The following is a 23,765-nucleotide window of genomic DNA, read 5'->3' as shown; positions in this document are numbered from 1 at the left end:
GTATCATTGACTAATGCAGCACAAACCGTCTGAGTCCCGAAGGAAAAAACGACATTATTTTCCTCCACTTATTCATCCCAACTTTTAAAAATAGGTCACGTTGTTAAACTGTACTCGCGCTGAATACTCTTACGTTGAAAGGGCGAAAGCGGAAGTAGTCGGCTTCCCGGCACTAGTTTTGCGGAAGTTGTATTGCTGTCTCAAGTTAGCTAGACCATCTCAACTTTTCAGGCACGCAAACATGGCCAATGCTTGCATGGACGCGTTTATCCTGAAGCTGCAAGATGTGAACGCGGTCAAGTTTGGCGAGTATAAGCTGAAGAGTGGCTTGATTACGCCTATTTATATCGACCTGAGAGTGCTCGTGTCCCACCCGGCTCTCTTAAACCAGGTAAACACGTGTGCCACTCCACGCGTGCGTCAAATTGGACTACTTTCAATTTTCTTGAGCATATCTCGGATTATCCAGAACAGTTGTTATCATAATAGTTTTGCAGTTATTTTGTCCACGTTGTCGTTTTTTTTTTACCTCCACTTTAGTCACCATGTCCTTGTTTACCTTTGGCATGTGGTGTTGCTTTAACAAAATCGGGCGGATCGATCCGAAACTCGATCGCTTTGAAAGTAAAACATTTAAGATGAGACCCTATGCAGTTTTGCTCACTTCCAACTTGTTCCAACTAATGCAAAAATGATCTCCTGCTTGCATTTATCTGTTGACGTTTGCAGGTGTCAAAGCTCATGTACCAGAGAGCTCAAGATGAGAAACTCCAGTTTGATTCGATATGCGGGGTCCCCTACACGGCCTTGCCAATGGCCACCATTATCTGCTCCACGCATGAGCTGCCCATGCTCATCAGGCGCAAGGAGGCCAAGGACTATGGTAGGCGGCCCGATTTTCATGCTTGCGGACGAAAATCAAATCCAAATGTTGCGTCTCCGTTAGGAACCAAGCGGATGGTGGAGGGCTCATTTAAAGAGGGCGATACCTGCCTCATCATTGAAGACACGGTGACCAGTGGCAGTAGCATCTTGGAAACGGCTGAAGTGCTGCACAAAGAAGGGCTGAAGGTGCGGTAGGACAAAAACTGAAGGTGCGGTCGGAAAAAAAACTTGAGCTGAACCACGCTACAGGTGACAGATGCCATCGTGCTGATGGACCGCGAGCAAGGCGCGGTGGACATGCTAGCGTCCAAGGGCATCCGGCTCCACCCCATCATCTCCATGTTGAAGCTGCTCGACGTGCTCAAAGCCGCCGAACGCATCGACGCGCGCACGGCCCAGAGCGTACGCAAGTTCATCTTGGACAATAACACCTTCAAGTACGACCAAATCAAAATGTCCGTCCGTCTGGGAATTTCTCCCAATCCGTCTCATTTTACTGTCTTTGTCAGATGCAAGGAGGAGAATGGAAATGATTACCTGGCCTCAAAGAAGCAGCGTGTGGAGCAGAACTTGGAGCTGAGCTATGAAGCCAGAGCCAAACTTCCAAGTAGGCCACCGGGGGCAGCGCATCCTGCCCAGATCCGGCACGAGCGTTCAAAACATTGTTTTTGTGCCGGCCGCAGACGTTCACCCTCTGGCGTCGAAGCTTCTGACCATCATGGCGGAGAAGCGATCCAACCTTTGCGTGTCTGCGGATGTCACGAGTGGTGAGGAGCTGCTCCAGATTGCGGACACTCTGGGTCCCAAGATCTGCTTACTGAAGACCCACGTGGATATCTTGAAGGTGGTCACCAAAGCTCCCAGGAACAATTTGTACAGAGGAAGCTAACAAGACGTTTGTGGTGTTTTGGAACAGGACTACACCGAGACTTTCACCCAGAAGCTGCAGGCCGTTGCCGACAAGCGCAACTTCCTCGTCTTCGAAGATCGCAAATTCGCCGATATCGGGAATACGGTCAAGCATCAATATGAAGGTGAGAAGCGCAAAGCTGCTGAGATTTATTTTTCAAATCCCGAACAAGAAATCCTCTATGGAATTATTTGGCATTTGTCAGGTGGCTTGTATCGGATCTCGTCGTGGTCCCACATAGTGAACGCTCACACGGTGCCGGGATCGGGCGTGGTGAGCGGCCTGGCCTCTGTGGGACGGCCTCTGGGCCGAGGATGTCTTCTCATCGCGCAGATGAGCTCGCGGGGCTCCCTGGCCACTGGCGACTACACCGAAGCCACGGTAAATGTCGCTCGCTCTAAAAAAACATGTCGACAACACTTGAAATGTTGTCTTGTTTTGAAGTGGCAACCGCGATCGTGCGAGTGTCACTCAGATGTGCGTCTTGACAGGTGAAAATGGCCGAGGAGCATTCCGACTTTGTCATCGGCTTCATCTGCGGTTCCAAGCTCACAAAGCGGCCCGAGTTCATCCACATGAGCCCTGGCGTGCGGATGCAGGCTGGAGGTGTGTAATTCCATGCATGAGCCACGAAACTTGCTTCACTGGAGCCGGTGTAGTAATTACACATCAACAGAAGGTGGCGCTGTGGTTCTAAAACGATTAGATTTGTCATCCCGTTGCCAGCTGACTCGTTTTTCTTCTTCCTGCTGCACATAGGAGACTTCTTGGGCCAACAGTACACCACGCCAGAGGAGGTGATATACAACAAGAGCTCTGATGTCATCATCGTTGGACGCGGGATCCTGGAGGCCCCTGATAGGCTGCACGCCGCCGAGGCTTACAGGAAGTCGGGCTGGGAGGCGTACACGCGCAGGACGGGGACCGATCACCAATAGGAGCTCAACGCAAAGGAGATTTTTTTTTGTCAAGCCAAAGTTTAAAATAGAGATACCCGCTTCCTACATTCAACATTTTATATCTGATCTCTTTGTTTTGCGTGCTCTGACACTGCCGGAACTTTTTTGGACCGTGCTGCACTTTTTGTTTATTCCTTTGCTTTTTCAGTAGTTTCATCCATTCTGCTGGTCTTGCTTACTGGATGTACGGACTAGTTGACAGTCTTCGGAACGAACACTATCGATCTGCACAAATAATGTCTTTGTTTAATCATAATTCATGTGAGTTGTGTATTTGGAGTGTCAGTTATGTTTTGTTTTTTAAACCAGCTACATTCATTGCCGGTCCAAATATAAATTCTATTCGTATAAAATGTTGTTTGAGTCTCATTTGTTTTTCACAACCATGAATAAGTTGATTAAAATAGTGACGCTGTACATGCTGACGTGTGGAATGTATCAATGAAAAGTTTGCCTTCTGAATGACTCTTATTTGCCACATGAAAAAGCGAATCCATTGAAAATGACCCTATGATAATTCGAAAAGCAAACAAGAAGTGCAAAAGTTACTTGTCATTTTGGTGGATACGAGAATAGAAACAAAATAGAAATGTAAATAAATGTCTCCATTAATGCTGATTGACCGTTTTGTTTCGGCGCTCGGGTCGGCTCAAAGGTCACACACGTTGCCTGGCACAGAAGAGAGGGATGACTCTATTAGTGTGTTCATGTGTGTGTGTGTGTGTGTGTGTTCACTCCACCCCTCCCCCTCCCTTTGTGTCAATATTGGATCAGAATAACGCACCGTGCGACAGGTGTCTGCGCGCCCCGAGGAGCTTCTCTGCTTTTCATCCATCCATCCTGAGGGGAGGAGAGAGAGAGAGAGGGAGAGAGAGAGTAGAGGTATAAAAGCTTATACCTGATCCTGACTAGAGTTCAGTGCGCACAAAAGATGAATGAAGCCAAACAAGGGCGGGCAGGCGCTCCATCACGTTCTTCCGCTTCTGCTTTTTCAAGGTAAGTTTCATTTCTGACGCCCAATTCTTCACTTTTGTTTGTTCTGCTTCTAACTTGACTCAACGTGTCCTCCAAAAGGTCCTGCGCGGCGCGCAAAAGAGACGCCAGCTGTTAGGGAGCACCGTGCGCAATGAATGCGCAATTTGGAGCCCAAGCACATCTGCAGTCTTTTCCACGCGCGTCCGTATTTGCTTCACGTTGAGCCCCACGTACAATACCTGAAGGTGACGTTTTGTTCGTTCGGCTCGCGTTACGCAGGTACGGGTCGGCTTCTGGAGACGCAAAGTTTGCTTGACGGTTGCTTAGCCTCACTGATGTGTGTGTGCCCCCCCCCCCCCACACCCTCCATTAGAATAAACACTTTGAATCCACAAGCTGCCCAACAAGTTGCTACTGTAACCTCGGGGACAAGTTGATGGTAATTTTAATTTTTGCACCAAGTTGAATGAAACCTGTTTTATTGAGTGTGTATGCCACCCAATTTGTACACAACCCAATGTATACTTTTAAATAAACTAGAACTATGTTTTATTTTACCAAAGGTGTCTGGTTCTTTATTTTGTAGGAAGGAAGCTCATAAAAGCAGCACGGTGGTGACCTAGTGGTTAGCACGTCTGCCTCACAGGCGGGAGGTTAGGTTTGAATCTCATTTGGATGTTCCCGATGATGATATTGGATGTGAATGTGACCGCAACCAGTCCAGGATGCACCGCCACTCGCAAAAAAAGTTAGCTAGGATCGGCTGCAGCGCACCTGTGACCCTCAGGAGGATAAAGATGAATAGATGTTTAGAAAAAAAAAGAAAATAAATATTACACCACAATTTAGATGACTGTTGTCACAGTATCAAAAGCTCCCCCTCCCATCTAGAAAATGTTAGAACATGAAAAATCTAATTCAGTCCACATGGTAAATGAACATGACATGAATAGGAAACTCTCTTGTATCTGGAAAGCCAATATGAAAAAGTTGACATTTCCAAAAGCAGGGATGCTAATCTGTATAATCTCGTCCACTCTTCATGCCTTTTGGATAATCATTTTCCAGGTGGTGCATTCAGGGTGGCTGTTTTTTCCATCGCCGTCCACTTCGTACGTCATCACCCGAGGCTACGGGCGAGCGCCGCACAACTCGGGAGATGGACTTAATGGTTATGTCAATGGTTAACTAAACATTATGCACGCGCACACACACCTGCTTAGGCCATCTGTCATTTGGACTGATGCAGAATGGAGCCATGACTCGTATTGCTCTCATTTCAACCTCAAAATAGAGGGAGGCCAGAGAAGAAGTTTCCAGAGAAGAAGAGGCAAGTGGCAGCTTTTTGAACTGACTGAATCTCATACACAGTTCAGTAAATTACAAACAGCAGCAGCACGGACGAACGACCCTTTCCTTCAACCTCCAACTCCCGAATGCTTTGTGAAGATCATTTCAAACTGGCTTGTCATCAGGAAGCCCGTCTTGGTTCTTTGCCTGAGAGCTTATTTGCCTCTGTAAGTCAATATTTGTTTAAACAGAGAGGAATAGAGAGTGACACTCATCAGCGTCCTGGTTACCTGGCGCGGTTACCTTGCCGACTAGCAACCGACAGTCCTAACTGGTCCTGCCGCCACCGCCGCCGCCGCCGCCGGTGCCGGTGCCGGTGCAGGTGCTGGTGCATCCCTCCCTCCCAACAGCCAGAGTAGCTTGCAGCAATTTTGTCTCCATGTGCATGTCTGGCCACTCCCAGCAGCAAACCCAAAACAATCCTCATATTGGACATCACCGCGGCCTTATTATAAGAGCGCATCACCTTCCATGTCGGCACGTGTGCACGTGGTGTCCCTTTTTCAAGCTGCCGTTTGTACAGGGAGGGGTGTGTAGACTTTTAGCGCCACTATACGAGCTTTCCATCAGCTGCTTTACGCTTAGTGACTGTTGAATGCAGAAATACTTTTTTAAAAATCTTTTATAAAAATATTTATTATTTAAATGTATACATATTAAACATTTTAAAATTACATTATTTATTTCTTTATGTGTATTTTTTTAGTAGGCATTTTTCTTACAAGCCAATTTTGCTGATCTTTATTTTTGTTGTCTAGTTTACATTTGGTTTGGCTTCATGTGTGTTCATGTGTTCTTGTGTTCCATGTCCATGTCTCGTTTTGGTTTTTAGCTGTCCTCGTCAGCCATGTTGCCTGCGTCGACCAATCAGATCGTACCTGCCCGGCGTCTAGTCCAGGTGAGCCTTGTTCGTCTCATCAGTGCGCTCGTATTTAGTTCCTTCAGCCGGTCCCTCCGTTCATGCTCTTCTTTGTTGTCATCATGTGTTTTGATTTTTGGACTTTGTTGGTCACGTCGACTGCAATTGCCTGCTTGGCTAGTCCCAAACCTTCTGCCCTCATTTTTGGGACATTCACGCAGAGTTCAATCATTCACATCATAAAGAGAGTGAATTAAGGACCACATGTCTCGTGGATGGACAAGTCACCTCGTGAACTCTGCTCTACATTGAGTCGGCCTTTTGTCTCAGCAGCATTAAGACTCCACTGTCTGTTTCTGGACACCAGCGACATGATTACATTTGCGGAGCCTGCCAAACTGCCGCCGCTGCGCTTGACTATCTCGAAATGGTTGGTTGAGTAGCTCCCAGAGGCTATGTGTGTGTGTGTGTGTGTGTGCAAGTTGTTTCCTCTGACAGTTACTGATAATCAAGAGTCATGCAAATGCCCGAGGCTTGTTCCCTCTCTGAGTTGGCCAACTAGTAGTTTTTTGTTGTTGTTGGCAGCAGCTGCTAAATTGCACGTATGAGTTTTTGTATAAAAATGTCAAATGCAATTTTTCTGCCATTGCATTGTAGTATGAAAATCAGCCATTTCTACTAATTGATGTGACTTAAATGACCAATTCCTAACTTGATAACCTCCAAACGACAAAAGCAACACATTGTTTGTTCCAGCAGCAAAGAGACGATTAATAATGCCACCGGGTGGGTCATTGAGTGTGTCTGCGTTTGCACACTGCCCTGACATTTACATCTTGTGTGTGTGTGTGTACTGTATGTGCCTGTCAACGCAATTCAATAATGCGCATCCCATAATAATCCATATTGCGTTCTACGTCTCCTCGGGAATAATCGAGGCACAGAAAAGGTGACAAATTGTCCTCCAGCTGCTTTGCGGGACGTCCACGCTCGGATGTCATAGGGGCAGATGTCCTTCTTGCATCATCTTGACCTGGATTTGTTGCCGTGGCAACCTTCCACCTGAAGAAGGGCATTCGGTGCGGTGACACAATGTCACGTGTGTGTGTGCGTGTATGCAAACACTCCGGAGTGTGTGTGTGCAGGTGCATTCACTGACTATTCAAATAGTTGTGTTCATAGTGATCGGGGAAACAAGAGCTCGCTCGCTGTGTGAACACACACAAACGCGTCCTTGAGCACAACTCGCACAATAACATTAGTGTACCTTTTGTAATCATAACATTCAATGTGACAGGAATTTTTTCTATGTCAAGATAGAAGAGCAATATTGTAGACGGGAGTGCTTGCTTATCGCATGCAAATAGACACAGGAAAAAGTTTGTTGTGTGCATCGATACAAAGCAAAGATGGTCACCGGCTTGGTGAATTCAGTACCAGCAAAAACAGTCATACAGTCTTCATTTCTGGTCCACGCTAAAATTCGGAGGATTTGGACCATTTTTCAATGATCCGAATAATTGCTGATTAATTTGCTAATCGATTAGAGGCGCAACTTTGAGCCAATCTTCTGACTTTGTGAAAGTACCCATTGTGTGCATGTTGTGTTTGTAAATTACGGAAAGGCGAGCACAAAGGCTTCTGAGCTTTCCTTGTGTGACATCTGCGTCCACATAAGCTTCACCTGCCTCACCTTCACCTGCTCCACACGCACAAACACGTCCGACAACAATGGACGGCTTACAAAGCTGCTCGCTCAATCGCTCACACATTTTGCCAAGGCCTTGTCGACCATGACTGCAATATACATCTGACCACTAGATGTCACACTCAGCCTAGGTGCTGCCGTATAATTTCATTTCTTTCTCTTTGGATTTTTTAATTATGCGATCTCCTGATTCGTTATTTTGTGAGCAGTCTCTGATTAACTTTTGTTTTTAATACCTATAATCTGAACAATGTCAATTATTGCAGTTTCTTTTCAAGTGGTTTCCAACGGTCAAACAAAACGTTGAACAACGGAATCATACCAAATAGGCAACACGATTTGCGTCGAATAGTTTGCCTTGACAAACAAAATAATGTTGACTTGATTATAACAACGTCATATTTTCTTTGTTAATTTATCTATGCCAAAATGTGACGAAGAACAATTACACAATTTTTTTCCTCGACATTGTGCGTGTGTGTGCGTGTGTGCGTGTGTGTGCGCACCCAGAAGCCAACGCCCCCCCCCCCCCCCTTTTGTGCACCACTATGGAATTTTAGTTGAATCATCACTTAAATTCTCCAATATCGAAGCGCACTGTCATTTTTAGGTGGTACTTATGAAGTCCAAGAACCACCGCTTCAAAATCTATCTTTGTTCAACTCTGCATGCCAATTGTCACCCAGAACAATGAAACCACTAGATGGCAGAAGGTGCAAAATCAACCTGTGCATCCTCTGTTTGTGACTTGGTGGCGCACCCTTCGATCCCCCCCCATGTTATGTTTCTTGTGCTCAAAAAAGGTTAACAGCTCCTCTTCTCATCTATCTCCGGCATCCCACCTCTCTTTGTGTGTGTGTGAGAGAGAGCGAAAACCCCAGAGTGGATCAGCTCCCAGCATGCGTCTATTATCCCTTTGGCATAGTGATGACTAAGTGGCTGGTGGGCTCTGAGGACAATGGCCCCGCGAAGCCTCCACAAAGCAGGCGGCTAATGCCGCCCTTTCAGCCAGGCCGGCTGGGCTGCTGAGTGTGCAAGGCCGCCGGGTCGGTGGGCCAGGGGGGCCCGGCCCTATAAAAGCGCAAGCGAGGGTCTCTACCCCGTCATTGATTTTGCAGGATCTGCCCCACTTCATTACCGTCTGTAAGTATGTCAGTATATTCGACTAACAGCCCAGGCCAAAATGCTAATTCATGTGTTTAGCAAATGGCAAGAAAAATAATGTTTCTGATAACTCTAAAATAAAAGTGGGTGCATTCATTTTATTTGTGCGATATGATGTACTGGAATTTTCTATGACTTTAGCATTTGCATATCATAGAGCAGGATGCTACAATTATGGGTGACAAAAATTTGGGTTGGATTCATTTTTCAAGTTAGATTTTGGAAATATTTGAAAAATCAAACCTACAGTAGGTCATATACATTTTGAATGCATCCAATGGTTAATCATTGAATTCTTGATTCGCGGTTCAGAGAGTAAAGCAGCAGCAACAGGAGCCGCCATGAATACTCAGCAGTTGGAGCAGATGGGTCAGTTCAAGATCACCGTCTGGGAGGAGGAGAACTTCCAGGGCAAGCGCTGCGAGTTCATGCTTGAGTGCCAGAACATCATGGAGCGAGGCTTCAATAAGATTCGCTCCATCAAGGTCGAGAACGGACCGTAAGTACAATGCCGCGTTCCGGGGCTGCCACACTTGCAATACAAAAGTCTACACACCCCTGGTCTAACCTGAGTTCAACATTACTAAAAGATTTTGGGCACAAAATATCCAGGATTGTCCTAGAAAGCAAAAAGTAAGAAGCCTAAAAAAAATAACATTGGGTGGATTGTGAGTGGTAAATTCTGAACATGGCTACATCCCAGTTACGAGGGGCGATGCGGACATGTGCGAGCACATTTTTGAAACAACGAGAGAAAATCATTTGACCTGTCATTTTCAACAGGGGTGTGTAGACTTTGGATCCACTGTGACTAATGTCCAATTCAAAAAGGGAAACTATAAAATAGGCTAAAAATATCATTTGGATGATTATGGCTCGATGCCAATTCACCATCTCTAAAAGGTGATGTTTTTCTTTTGTGACGTGGCGGCAATTGCACGTGCGTGTTATTGCATTTCTGCTTAGCATGCATCGAGTGCGATCTGGCTGCAGCCGCAATGGCTGACTGACTTGCCCATCAGATAAGAAGAGCGCCTTCAGCTGCAGCAGAATGAAATGTTTGCTTTGCGTCGCCTTTCAGCCAAAAAGCAGCTGCGTGCCGCGTTCATTAGCGCCGTTGTCCGAGCCTAACGGCCGTCCGTCATCTCTCGCTCCGCTCGTAGCTGGGTGGGCTTCGAGTACCCTGAGTTCCAGGGGCAGCAGTTCATCCTGGAGAAGGGCGACTACCCCCGCTACGAGGCCTGGAGCGGAAACAGCAGCTACAGGACCGAGCACATCCTTTCCTTCAGGCCCATCAAGTGTGCCGTGAGTGCCCGTGGTTTTTTTTCAACGTTGGACTTTGCAAACAGGTGCCGTAGTGTCTTACTGTGAGTTCAAGCTCAAAACGGTCTCCCGCAGAACCACAGCGACAGCAAGGTGACGCTGTACGAGGGCGAGGACTTCCAGGGCCGCAAGTTTGAGATGTGCGACGACTACCCCTCCCTTCAGGCCATGGGCTGGTGCACCAAAGAGGTGCCTTCTATCAAAGTCAACTCCGGAGCGTAAGTCGTCGACCAACAAGATGCAGCTAGTCTCTCTGGTCTTTGTCGTACTTACTGAACGCTTGTGCCGGCGACAGCTGGGTGGCCTACCAGTTCCCCGGTTACCGCGGTTACCAGTACATCCTGGAGAGAGACAGACACCAAGGCGAGTACAGAAACTACAACGAGTACAGCACCCAGGCTCACACCAACCAGGTGCAGTCCATCCGCAGGATCCAGCACTAGGCTCCACCTAATGCCAAAAACTGATTGCTCTCCTCGCCCGCGACCCGGACCGAGCGCAACGGTCGGTGGACTCGGTCTTTGTGTCTCAGCGTGGCTTCCCGCGTGTGGGAATCGGAGTGCCGGCTTTGTTCACCGTGCTCGAGCGTGTTTATGGAAATGGAAAATAAAGGAAATAAAGGCTTTTCTTTAAAACCAGGCTGCTCTCATATATGCATGCATGTTTTCTTCTGCTTTTACAAACATTTCATGAATCTGTATACAATGGACAGTTCACACAGTTTAAACATTCTCACTGTATTTGAGTGAAAAAGAGAAATAAACAAGTTCAATCAAAAACACCTTCGATGTGATTCTTACTGATAACCAAAAGCTAAATACAACTGAACTGTGCTCTGGCAGTGACTATTCCATGTGCCACTAGGGGGAGCTCACGTACCAATAAGGCAAATGGACGACAAGTTTTTTTTTTTTTACTTCTTGGGTAACTTTGCCACAATGCAGACCTCAGCGTGTGTTCACAATTTGCATTTCGCTCGCTAGCATAGCCTGGTTTAGTGCCGCTATGGCAAAATTTCTATTTACTGTGTACTCCTAAAGAAATGATATTGATTCCATGCGTAACGTTCAGCTCGCTGTGCAGATAGTCAAACAATTATGAATATTTCATGTAGCTCAGTTGCTAGTGAAGCCAGAGGCTAAATGGTCATCTTTATTCCGCAGTCTGTTTTTTTTTTGTTTGTGTTCCAACTCTTTTGATTGACATGCTAATACCACAGCTATATGAGTTTTGGCAATCCGGTTTCATTTTTCGTGATATCGACCTATTGTTTTAATTCTTCAAGTTGAAAACAGAACTGGAATGATTAGCCTTTGTTTGACTATTCTAATGTTACAGACGACATTTATTTTCCAGTCACACACTTGGATCCTGGAGTGTGTTTGCCTCCACGCGCACGCGCACGCACCCCCTCCCGCGGTCCAGGACGTGCGCGTCCGCGTTACACACCCACAAGCCTGCATCAACTCCCAGCCCCACACCCAAAAAACAGGATATTTTAATAAATGTGTAACTGTGTGCACAGTGCACACCTTTGTCAAATAGGCATTCCTCCGCATGCAATGGGATTAAAGCCGCTGTGCTGTCTGTCACTCGACGAGGATTGACGCTGCTTGCATGCAGGTGCGCACGGTGGACCGCAAAGGTAAGTTCGCCAGGACGCGTAAGAGACTGGACGCTCACAAAACTCAACGGAACTGCAGCGTTAAGGCCGAGGACGGGTCAAGGCGCCATACGGTCTCGTGCTCAACTCTTGCTTCTCTGCAGCGGAGCAGAATCGCGTCTTTCCGGAGTGGAAAGCGATCACGCAGTCCAGCCTTCGAGGCTTGTTTTAAGTTGCCTGCGACGTGTACTTGGGCGCAGGCAGCTAAAGCAAGTCTGGGATGCGAGAGACATCCGTCAGCCCAACACCGGGAAAGAGAAGGTCCGAAGTGGCGGAGGAGAGCGACTCCCCCCCGCCCCCACTCGTGAGGGGCCTTCAGCGCATGTGTGAGCGGGTTTGAAGGGGAAAAAAATACTTGAGATGTTTGTACAATGTAGATGCAGAATAAATGTGTTTGCTCACCATTCAGTACTGGATAAATGATTTGCAGAACATGTCCCCCTGATTTTGCTGATGTGCGTGTTTTGCTTCCACAATAGGAAAAATAAAAACTTAAATATCACGTTGTTTTCAATTTTAATGTGATGTCATCTCGTAACGATTTTAGTTTCAAGTTGAGTTTCATGCACCAAAAGGTTTTGCGATTTTGAAAATGATCTTCAATGAACGGAATCGTTTTCATGTTAAAATGCGAGACGTTTTGACTCCAGTTCGTGATACGTTATCGAATCAAAATGTTATAATTTTCCACTTTAAACCGTGATAGAAGGCAGGCTAAAACTCTATTCTATTCACGTAAACGTGATAACGTGAACAGTTAATTGAGTTTAAAAAATATATTTGAGTGTAGGACATTTCATTTTTATTTCATTTTTTCATTCTCAGTAACAAGGAGTTATGTGGCGGATAAGTTGCATTTGTATTTTTGAAAAGGAAGTCTTATTCTGTGTTTTGAATGCTACTACATACAGTAACACAGTGAAATTGTGGTAAACCGTTCTTCAAAATGTATAAAAGGTAAATACGACTGAACTGAACCACTAGTGGTGTGTGGGCTCCCTCTAGTGACAAACAAAAGAATCTCATAAATATTCAAACAGTATATTCTAAGGATATTTTGGTTGCAATACGTTTTATAATAGTTTCTAAATGATGCAGGTACATTTTAGAACCAGTCTTATGGTTTTTGGGAATCAAATATTTGTCAATATTTGTAATTGAATGTTTTTATTGACTTGTCATTGAACACTTAGGCCTACTACCCTACTGTATTTTAATGATGCTCATCAGTATTTCAGGATTTTCAGGAAAATCTGAATTTTCTTTAACCGATCCAACCAATCAAATTATGTTAATTTTGCCCCGTACGCCTTTTTTTCCGCCCTTTTTCCTCTCAGCATAAGGTTGCAGCGTCTTTGTTGTCTGACGTTCATCCAAGCGTGTTTTTGAAGGTAAATCCTGTCCGAAGTGCAGGCTTGTCTGTTTGCAGAGAGCAAAATAGGCGGAAAATCAAGCAAGACGTGAACTGGTTTCCATGTCAAACACTTCAATTCTCCATAGAAACTCAGATCTTAACGCGGCGACTTTATTAAACTGCGATGGCAAATTGATAAGGGCCCAATTTCTATCGCCTGCTGTGCTTTTTTTCTTTTTTTCTTTTTTTTTTTATTGTGGGCACCAAGGCGGGCTGACAGAGGTAAATTGCTCTTTTAATTAAAGCAATGCAGCAGAGGAAATTGCTGTCTGAATATTGTCTCCGAGATGGGGGGCCGCTGACAGTTGCCTGGAAACTTCAATCTGTCCACTCGCGTTTATTCCAGATCACAGTTATGAGATAAAGTTTAATAAAAATCCCCCGTTTCCCCTCCGCCTGCAGCAAGCAAATGAAAGCCAAGCCTTTTTGTGCCCAAGTGAGCACAATGAGAAGAGAGTGCGGAGGAAAGCTCATGTTCAACATGTATCTCTCAGGTGCGTCGTTTTGGACACCGAAATGATTTTTTTTCCCCTTGCCCAACTACAAAAGCATTCGTGTGCGACGACGTTTTTTCATCCATTGTGCGGCGTTGCGCTTCCACAAGCGTCGCTCGCCTCCTTTTTCAATCTGCGAGCTCGTCCGCTCTTTTGTCGGAAATCGGAAATCCGTCTTCCTGGACGCGTTTCCTGGCTCCTCCGAGCCGAACCCGCCCGGACCTGCAATGCGAGACCTCACTCAGCTGCAGCTGCAGCAGCAGCAGCAGAAGCAGGATTTCACGAAGCGCTCTTTTCGCATTTTGGCTCCAATGACACGTTTTGTTCGGACACAGGCCTTCAGTAGCCACTTTGGGTTTTCTTTACATTTCGGAGCTTTTTGGAGACATTGATTGCCGCGCGCGTAAAAGGGAAAATCTGTTGATTACTCGGAGTGATTTAATTTCCCCCCCGTTTCTAATTTCAGATCCGACAGAAAATCTGTTGAAAGACAACAAAGGAGCATCGTGGGGTCCGATCAATACTGGAGCACAAAAAGGTGAGGCAAAAATACATAGGGAAAAATACAAATACTTGTCAATGTACCAAATGTCAACAGAATATATTTAGGAATCTAACATTTGTTTAATCTAGTTTTCCATGTTGTGAATTTCTGTGTTTGTCTTATATTTATTCCATTTTGTGAGATGTAGGCTACAATTTCATTATATTTACGGCTAAAGAAAAAACATATTTAATTTTCTCCAGAATTTAAGAAAATGTCTCAGAAAATAATGATCAAAGATAACGCAGAAGGGAGGCAAGAATTGCCGCGTTTAAATTCATGTTACGGTTCTTGCCATTTTATAAGACGGCAAAAAATAACTTACTTGCTTTTGGAAAAGCAGTCATAAAAAAACTATACTATGCGAATCATAATATTTTTTAAATAAAAAGATAATAATGTTTCACACATTTTAAATGATAAGATACGGTGGAATGTGTACAAAATGTTAAGCTGAGTGAAAACTATTGATAGGCTATTTCATTTGGATCATATTTCCCTTTGGAAAAAAATGTCAGAAAATGGAAACAGCAGAAATAAAAGTAAAAACGTAAAACTATCCAAATTGCATTCTGCGAATAGAAAGTCATTTTATACATTTAATGTAAAACCAAATTAAATACAAAGACTAATTTTATCAGTGAAAAAAAAATTAAATTGTTATGGCCCAAAACAAAAATTGATGAAGGACAAGAAAAGAATAAAAAGTTTGACATTTAAGATAAAATATAATTAGGCAAATCGATATTGAATTGAGAAATCCAGTATAGGAAAATGAAAAATATGCAATTAATAATACTTTTATTTCCTCCTCCTCATCAATGTTATTTGTCATCATGCATCGTTATTATTATTATTTCATAATTTATTATCATAATTACTTGAAGTCATCATCATTATTTCTATATGTCACAATTAGCATTATTATTCTTACATGAATTCCAGCTGAGTTGCTTTATTTATCATGACGCATGCGCGTGACCAATCACATTCTTCTTTTCTCGACTTTCTCCTTTCCCGCACGTGACGCGACGTGGCCGGCGTGCAGGCAGCGGGCAGATCCAGCTGTGGCAGTTCCTTCTGGAGCTGCTGTCGGACAGCAGCAACGTGTCGTGCATCGCGTGGGAGGGCACCAACGGCGAGTTCAAGCTGATCGACCCGGACGAGGTGGCGCGCCGCTGGGGCGAGCGCAAGAGCAAGCCCAACATGAACTACGACAAGCTGAGCCGGGCGCTCCGCTACTACTACGACAAGAACATCATGACCAAAGTGCACGGCAAGCGCTACGCCTACAAGTTCGACTTCCACGGCCTGGCGCAGGTGTGCCAGCCCACCTCCACCGAGCAGGCCCTCTACAAGTTCCAAGGCAACTTCTCGCCCATCCCCTTCTCGGGCATCTCCAAACTCAACCTGCACGTGGCGCCCGCCGTCGGCCCGTCGGGCTTCTCCTACTGGGCCGGCTCTCCGTCGGCCGCCCTCTACCACCATCACCACCATCACCACCACCACCCCCCGGGAACCAACCTACAGCCCCCCGGGCCTTTCGCCACCGTGTCGCCGAGCCACATCGGCTGCGTCAACGGCATCAACACGCTCAGCAACATTAATAACCATTACAACTGACTGACTGGTCGCCGTGACGTCATGCAGGTAAAGGATCGCACCTTGCAGTGGCTTCCCGGGGTGAAACGTGACGTGTGCGGCGCTCCCGTGCTTGTTTACACCCAAGCACAATCTAAAAAAAAAAATGTTTTTGACGGGGCTTTCCTGTTTGAATATGCTTGATTCACTTCAGACTTATTTTTGTGTGGTTCCAAAATTCCATTTGAAATTCCGTTTTAACAAGTCTACATGAACGCACTTCATGTTGCTCTCAAAATTCGAATCCATTTTTGTTAAGCACTGTACATTCTTGACATCATGACGCCCTTTTAGTACTTTCATTAAAAGAAAAGAAAGAAAAAAGAGCTGTGAATGGGTTGTAGATAACCACATCACCAATCGAGATTGTTTGTTTCAAATATACTGATGTGGTCTGAAAGGAAAATAAAATGTTATTTTTGTTGTTGTATCATACGTGTATGACTTGAACGTACACGGTGTATCTGAATGTAATTCAGTGACAATTAAACGCAAACGAATGACTGTGCTGAATTAGCGGGCGACTGGCGCCATCTTGCGGCGAGTACTTGACAATAAACGCCTTACCTACTTATTCGTACAGGGGTCCTCGGTTTGAAAATCGTCGTGTTTTTCCAAAAAAGGATGCCCTGTTTGTTTATTGCTGTTAAATAAGAATAACAATCGTTTTATTCTTTTATCTTTCCTCTTTTATATCTGTTGTTGTCCCTTTTTGCTTGATGATTGCCACATTTTTATTCTTCATTGCATTTTGTTTTTTATTTGTGTAAAATGTATTTTTATTTTTACTTTGTGTTCTTATTTTAATATAATTTCTGTCCTTTCAAAACCATTTCTTTTGTGCCAGATTTCCCCCCCGAAAAACTAAAAGCACATCCAAATGTCCATTTTGATTTTTCCTTTTTTTCTAACATTTATGTAATCTTTTTTTTTTTAACTACTGACAAAGCATCTTTGAGGAGCAATGTCAATGACCACCTTGCAACCAGGTGGTGGCGCTGTAGCTTCACCACCGGAGGTTCTCTTACGTAACAAGGTGTCCACAGAGCAAATATAGAGCAGCGACGCATTTGCAAATGACGGATTAACCTCAAAATGCCCGCAGTGCACGCACAAATGACACTTGCACTCAAACGATCCTACACACACATACAATATGAAATGTATCAAATGTCCAACTTTTGCCTCGTCCAGTCAAACAAAGAGACAAAGTCCATCTCGGAGGATTTGCTTGATCTTGAGTTAATAATAGCAAAGTGATCTTTATTGGAAGGCTCCAGCACGCATGCCGCTAATCTCACCTCAACTGTTGCTGCTAAGCAACTCTGCTCATCAGCACCCTTGCGTAACACTTGGTAGGTGTTTTTCTTGCGAGCTGCAGGAAGAAGAAGACTGTCAGCTCCCAAGACGGCGAGACGATCAACAGAAAAAAAAGTTCTACCACAAAATGAGAATGGACTCCTCATGGGAGAAAGAAAATGCTAATGAATAAGAACGCAATTGTTCTATGCCAGCGACGTTTAGTGACAAGCACAACAGTCGGCACTTGCATTAAAATCTATTATTATTATTTGCGTTTCATTAAACAGGCCCAAACTTCACATGACGTATGGAACATTGTCAATTGAGACAAGATCACCATTACATCATTAATCATACTTTTTGTGGTATTTTTGCATGTCGTTTTTCTCATGGGGAATTGGTGATTTGGATCAATGAAGGTCGGAAAAAGAATTGTCTTTGAGTGGTTTGTTCAAAGTCAGGTTGCCCTATAAATTGGTAAAAAAACAAAACAATAAACCTGTGCAACATGCTTGGATATAACTAAGCCAGACTTGATCAAAACATGAATTGAATTGACTCTATTGTGGCCTATAAACCAGTATTTTAAAGAAAAGCGGAGCAAAACACCCCTCCACTTTGCTCAAACATGGTACAACCCAGGTTATATTTGCTATAAAAGGCTTTGGTTTGGCCCGCGACCCTCAAGGGCACCAAAGAAATTGATACTTTTGCTTTGGACCAGTCAGGCCAAAAGAGTCTGCACCTCCGAGACAAAAATCTGATTTCATTGTTGGGCTGGTAAGTTCTACGTAGCCATTATTTGTACATTGCTTCCTGCAAACGGTGTCTTGAAATGATTGTGTGGATTACTGTATGCGGAACAAATTTATTGCTGGTGTAGAATGAAGAAACAGAAGCTGTTAGCAGGGCTAACCTAGCCTAGCTTAACTTGCACATTAGCACAGAGTCCTGCTTTATTGGGTTATTTGCCACAGTACAAACAGGAGCTTTTTAAAGCCATGGTGAAGTTACCAAACAAGCAAACAGTTAGCCTAGCTGCTTCTATTTCTTCTTCTACAACTACACTTCCTTTATATTTCTTGAATCTTGAATGTGTTCTGTCAGTTTGGATGCCATGCAGTTGCGCCATGCTGCCCCTCATAGGTCAGACTCGGTACTACAACAGATTTGTCTGAGATTCTTGCAAAAAATATGAGAGCATTATTTTTGCCATTGTCTTTAGTTTGTGTGATACACGTATTTAATATAATACAAAAAAATAATGGATTGACTGATAAAATCACTTCAATTGACAAATGTGTGAAGAGGTACACGTCCTGGCCTACACTGTAGCATGGATGCACAATGACTCACTTTTGACCTTGAGGCTGAAATTGTCACTTTACATTCATACGGTATTTCCATCTTTTTCTTTTTTTATATTACGTGAAAGGAAAACTAGGTCTGCATTTGTGTCTGTGTGTGTGTGAGCGCCATTCTAGAAGGCAACAGTATCGGATGCTGTGTGTCAAGTCAACACTGCCGTCAATGAGTCACTCCATCGCCCATCTGGAGATTGTGTTAATTAACTAGAACAGCACACAGAGACACCACCGAAATAGACCCACAGGAGGCAGTTTGGAAGACAGAAAAAAGGGAGAAAGCAAATTTGTACATCTGGGGCAGGCTCCAGGCTACAGAAGACACTCTTTGGTGCAATATGAAAGCGAATATCCCAAATGGGAGCAATATGGAAGCGCTCCTCTTGTCTTAACAAAATGCTGGATTGGATTTCGGCTGTTACGCAAGACGACAAGCAATGAATGAATCGGGATGCAGATTGATGCGCCGCAAGATGATTCATCTGCAAATGAGAGGAAAACAAATTTCATCATACATATACGCCTCGGAAGTTATGTCACGTATGCAAAATGAGGCAACGGACGAGGAAAAGAACTGTAAAGTGGAATAAAAAATGAAGTTGGTGAGGGAAGCCTCAGGTCACCTCCGTGCTTTCACACTGCAGTAATCGTGTTGAAGAGATTAGCGGGCAGGGTAGCAAAATAGAAATAATCCCGATGAGTGTCCGCCTACTTTGTTTACGTTTGCTAAACATATACATGAAATCGAAACGACGTCGCAATTCCCATCCCGAAACGATGAATCGTGATAGAACAAGCAGTAGTTGACCGATTCATCATCCCGCCGATTATATTGGCTGATTTGAGTCAGTTTCAAATTGTTTTTATTAATCTGGAGAATCTCCAGAGATGTTTATTGAAGCACAGGTTGCGCACTAGATCAACTTGCTTTCGGCTCTGAGCCGCTTCCACGTTGTCCGGCTCTCATTCACTTGTCGCCGTCGCTATGGAGACGCAGTAGAGGAAGAATGCAGCGAGCCAGCAGACAGACAGACAGACGGACCGTCAGACAGGGACCTGGGCTGAATGCTAATAGTGAAGGCAGCCTCTTACATAAGACTGCTGCAGAATCTGCAATGAAGTCGGTGTGTTGAGAAAAAAAAGTCTCGCAAGGGATGTATTCAACACGCATTTACATCTCGGATTCCAAAATTACACGGTGCAGAATTTCTGTGGAAGGCAAACTGTTGTTTTTGTATTTTTTTTGGTCTTGCCGTGTCCTACTTTCTCTTGCTATTTTTTTGGTTGTCGCAGTTTCCATTCTGCCCTGTAAATAGAAACCCCGGCTCCCTGTGAAAAAGTGGCTGCGAGAGAGGGGGCGGGGGAGGTTTGAGACTGCAGCAGAATGTAGCCAATCAAATGAAGGAAGCCGCCAGCCCACATGGACGAGACATCCTCATTCACACAAATCCATTCACATAGGCGACTTCAGAAAATGCTCTCACGACCAGATATTTTTTTTTCCCCGCATCAAGGCGCCATAGGTGTAAATGTGCGTGGACTCGCGACCAGTCCAGGGTGTGCACCGCCACAAAATAATGTGCGAGAGACCATCATTGAAAGGATTTATTTCACCCTGCTCACCATAAACAATGACTGCACTGACCATTGACTGTATAAACATGTAGCGAGATTGAATTGTCTAACGGATCACTAGCAGCAGCTCACTACACGGAATGAACAAATGAACACTTTCCAGTCAGGTTGGAAAACAAACTGTACAAAATTCACCGCTCCTTCATTCATAGCTGCAAGTGTAACAAATTAATGGCAAGTAATCTGGCGCCTTTTTTGGTAGATGACCATAAATTGTGTGCAAAACGTCCAAATTTTGTTCACCGTTGTGCAAAATAAATAAATTATGAATAAATAAATAAATAAATAGCAGCATTTCCGCTCCGAGCAATGGCTTCACAACACAACATCATACAAACCATGTTGAGAACTAATGTTGCAAAGTTACACTACGTGTAAACTTGCTTTCATAATCGAATTGATAATGTAGAAATGTGCAAATGACACCGCAAAGACTCATTCATTATTTACAGAAAAATAACATTCCGGTGTGTTTTTTTTTGATACGCTTGGCCCACAAATGAAATCATGTCACATATAAACAATGTAAACAATATCGTAGCAGGCAAAAGACAATGCAACGGTTGGCACGCATGAGATCGTCCAAGTATTTTCTTGGAAAACAACAAAAATACATTCATCTCAATACAGTGGTGCCTTAAGATACGACTGCCTTGACTTACGAGTTTGTGGATTTTTTTTGCGCGATTCAAGCATGAATATGCCTGATTTCATTGGCGGCAGTAAACGTCTCGACATTCAGACAGCGCTTTGAATTGACGTCGTATCTCAAGGCACCCTTGTGCATGTGTGGGGGTGGAGGGAGGTCAGCACCCTGGACAGCTCAGCCTGCATGTGCGCTTAACCGCAATCACCGCTCTTCTGCTCCTCGAGCGCTCTCTGCGCTAGAAAGCAGGCTAATTAGGAATAAAATGAGCATGTAAATGTCGTTTGTAACAAAACAAAGGCAGGACAACACCATTGATGGATGGCATGCGCGAGTTGTTGATTCTCCTGCTGTCTAAACACACACTACTGCCGCATTGCTATCTTGAGCGATATCCAGCCTTTAGAATTGGCCTTTACATTCAAAGCCGCCCTTCTGTCATTTGCTCTCGGAACGTCAGCGGTCCAGGTTGGCCTCGCTGCTGTCCCTCTGGCTTTTCAGCTCTTGAAAAACCTCGGTGAAAAAGTGCGGGTCCGCGTTGAGCTGCAGCATTTTGCCGCTGAGCCGCTCGATGATGCTCAGCGAGGTTTCCCAGAACACGTCCTTGTTGGCCTCGATCATGAAGGGCTTGAGCGGGTAGGAGATCTCGTTCCCCATGTAGGAGTAGGCGAGGTACAAGCAGGTCTGGAAGGCGCCCTGCAGCTCGGCCGCGCTGGCCACGCTCTCGTCCAGGGTGTCCTCGCACAGGAGGTAGACGAACACCACGTTAGCCGGCGTGATGAAGCCTTGGTCCTGCCAGCCTTGCAGCAGCAGAGTCCGGTCGATGTTGCGGAACCACAGGATCACCTCGCCGCTATTTAACTCCTTCAGCTTGAAGCAGCGGCGGCACACGAAGTCCCCCAAGCAGCGCAACAGCTCCCCGGTGGAAGCCTGGATCACTATCCGCCGCGGGGACACCACAACAGCCGGGCTGCTGCTGTCTTGCTTCAGCGCCGCCGCCGCCGCTGGTGGCGGCTTGCTGCTGCCGTTATTGTTGTTGTGCCCAGGCACCGTCGGGACCGGCACCGGGATGGGGGCTCGTTGCTTGCGTTCCTCGCTTTGAAGGCTTTTCCGTAGGTTGTCGCTGTTGCGCTGGGCCACCTGAGCGCACGGCGGGTTGGGGTTGGGGGTTGGGGTGACTTTCTTGGCGCTCTTCTTAGCCGAGCTGGCAACCAGCTTCTTCCACGACAGCGACACGAACATGGAAGGCCGCTTGAGGCTCTTGTCGCCCTTGTCGTCTACGTCGATCACCTTCTTGTTGGCGGGGGAGATGGAGAGCACGGTGCCCATGACTGCGGAGGAGAGCGCCGCGGAGGTGGCAAATGATTCTTCTGCTGCGGTGTGCTGCGGTGTGTGTGTGGGGGGGGGGGGGGGAACACAAACGCGTGGAAGAGTCACGACGACGTTATGGAATCCATGAAGATGTTCGATGTCGGTTCCGAAGCGATGTCTAGTCCACTTGAGAACGTTGGAGGAAGACTGCATTCGATGTGATTAGTCTGGGTCTGCACGAAGCGGCTGGCGCAGCCTCTTGATTGACGTGGCGGGCAGCCAATCAGAAGGCTTCAGACTGATCCAATCACCCAGTGGACTCTTAAGTACCATTGATGGCCTATATAGACGTGACCTGCACTCTTTTAGCTCCAGTTCTATCTTTGCCCTGAGACTCATTACCTGACTATTTGGATCTCTCTTTCCCATAATGGGATAATGATGGGGAATGGTGCATACAAACATATATTGATTAATTGTCTGTAGTAAAGAAAAATACAAAATTGCGGTTGAGATGCCGACGTTCTAAAAACTAAAGGCGCGTTTGTAGTCTTTATATTGCACTTAAAGCACTACCAATGGGTTTCAGTTAGGCTACTGTTTATATTTTGAGGTGACATTTATGGTTCTAATTTGATGCGGCAATTGGATCAAAATGGGTGCTAGTATACCGAATTGCAGCCTTTTTAGAGTAAACATTGTCTAGTCACTTCATTGAAAATGAAATTGTCATATTGTTGGGACAAAGTAGGCAAGTAGTAAGTCTCTTACATAATCCTGTCAAACTCTTGAATGGCTCTCTCCAATTAGCATTCCGTGTCGTAGTACGTCATTAATCTGACGAGCTAATTACAGGAGTGGATTCGTGTGTCAGGGAATTCCAGGGCCAATCCAATTAGCTCGGGAAGAACAGGCCCCTCGTTGCAAAGTTACGTAGGCACACACTGACTTTCCATGCACTGCATGTAAAGCGTAGTGATAAAATGGATGTTACGTTCAACATGTCCACTCTGTCACGTAAAAAAACATTTCAGAAATTGGAAATATATTTCATAAAGAGTTTGCAGTCAGCTTGCTACGTGAATCATAATGTGTTTATACAATCCACACAAAAGTCTTGATTCATGTGGCACACAAAAGTCCAAGTGGGATACAGGCTGCATTTTATTTCATTCTGACATTCTGGTCCAAAAAAGTCCAAAGTCAGAGCAGGAATTTGTCCATTTGTTTGTGTTCTTTAAGTAGTCCTCCATTTTGATATTGATAAGTTTGAAGACAGGTAGGAAAACAGCGTCACTTTCTTCACCTTTGACTTCACGTTTGCCGAAAACTGCTTTGGGTCGTATATGAATTGGATCTGCTTGACTTTGGACATGACAGAAAGGTTGTTGACTTTGTTCTTGACGTTGGCGGCAAACTGCCTCGGGTTGAACGCCTCCCACAGGCTGGATATCGAAGCGAGATCCATCACGTTGAAGCGAGCTCCCGGCGCTTTGGGTCTTCATGCAAATGCGTTTGATTTGGATTCAGGAGCTAATTTAATGAATTGTTGAACCGAGTTCTCTGAAATGGTTTTCAGGGTCTTTCTGTCAAAGCTAAGCGTGTTTGGGCCAGTCAA

General features: G+C 45.1%; 4 protein-coding genes and 1 long non-coding RNA gene across 5 annotated transcripts; 4 read left to right on the top strand and 1 right to left on the bottom strand.

The window, feature by feature from the left end:
- The first annotated feature begins 171 nt into the window (after nucleotides 1-171).
- On the top strand, nucleotides 172-3,168 carry umps (uridine monophosphate synthetase). Its single transcript, XM_037239830.1, has 10 exons — nucleotides 172-391; nucleotides 730-883; nucleotides 947-1,071; nucleotides 1,135-1,322; nucleotides 1,395-1,492; nucleotides 1,569-1,729; nucleotides 1,802-1,919; nucleotides 2,001-2,176; nucleotides 2,287-2,401; nucleotides 2,555-3,168. Exons 1-10 carry the CDS (start codon nucleotides 242-244, stop codon nucleotides 2,731-2,733), a joined length of 1,464 nt encoding a protein of 487 aa, XP_037095725.1. The 5' UTR covers nucleotides 172-241; the 3' UTR covers nucleotides 2,734-3,168.
- Nucleotides 3,169-3,609: 441 nt separating this feature from the next.
- On the top strand, nucleotides 3,610-4,286 carry LOC119115173. The gene is made up of 2 exons (XR_005096106.1): nucleotides 3,610-3,750; nucleotides 3,829-4,286. It is a non-coding gene; the product is annotated as an uncharacterized LOC119115173 (long non-coding RNA).
- Nucleotides 4,287-8,682: 4,396 nt separating this feature from the next.
- On the top strand, nucleotides 8,683-10,576 carry cryba2b (crystallin, beta A2b). The gene is made up of 5 exons (XM_037239873.1): nucleotides 8,683-8,789; nucleotides 9,123-9,309; nucleotides 9,974-10,115; nucleotides 10,209-10,351; nucleotides 10,429-10,576. The coding sequence occupies exons 2-5, from the start codon at nucleotides 9,152-9,154 to the stop codon at nucleotides 10,574-10,576; spliced, it is 591 nt and encodes a 196-aa protein (XP_037095768.1). The 5' UTR covers nucleotides 8,683-8,789; nucleotides 9,123-9,151.
- A 2,544-nt stretch (nucleotides 10,577-13,120) lies between these two features.
- fev (FEV transcription factor, ETS family member) lies at nucleotides 13,121-16,397 on the top strand. Its single transcript, XM_037239874.1, has 3 exons — nucleotides 13,121-13,704; nucleotides 14,171-14,242; nucleotides 15,297-16,397. Exons 1-3 carry the CDS (start codon nucleotides 13,620-13,622, stop codon nucleotides 15,869-15,871), a joined length of 732 nt encoding a protein of 243 aa, XP_037095769.1. The 5' UTR covers nucleotides 13,121-13,619; the 3' UTR covers nucleotides 15,872-16,397.
- Nucleotides 16,398-20,145: 3,748 nt separating this feature from the next.
- Nucleotides 20,146-22,411, bottom strand: cdk5r2b (cyclin-dependent kinase 5, regulatory subunit 2b (p39)). Its single transcript, XM_037239848.1, has one exon. The coding sequence runs from the start codon at nucleotides 22,358-22,360 to the stop codon at nucleotides 21,293-21,295; it is 1,068 nt and encodes a 355-aa protein (XP_037095743.1). The 5' UTR covers nucleotides 22,361-22,411; the 3' UTR covers nucleotides 20,146-21,292.
- Between the last annotated feature and the right edge of the window lie 1,354 nt (nucleotides 22,412-23,765).

This window comes from Syngnathus acus, chromosome 21 (genome assembly GCF_901709675.1).
Source record: "Syngnathus acus chromosome 21, fSynAcu1.2, whole genome shotgun sequence".
NCBI lineage: Eukaryota > Metazoa > Chordata > Actinopteri > Syngnathiformes > Syngnathidae > Syngnathus > Syngnathus acus.
The sequence above is the reverse complement of the archived record's forward strand: the minus strand, read 5'-3'. Positions and strand labels throughout refer to the sequence as shown.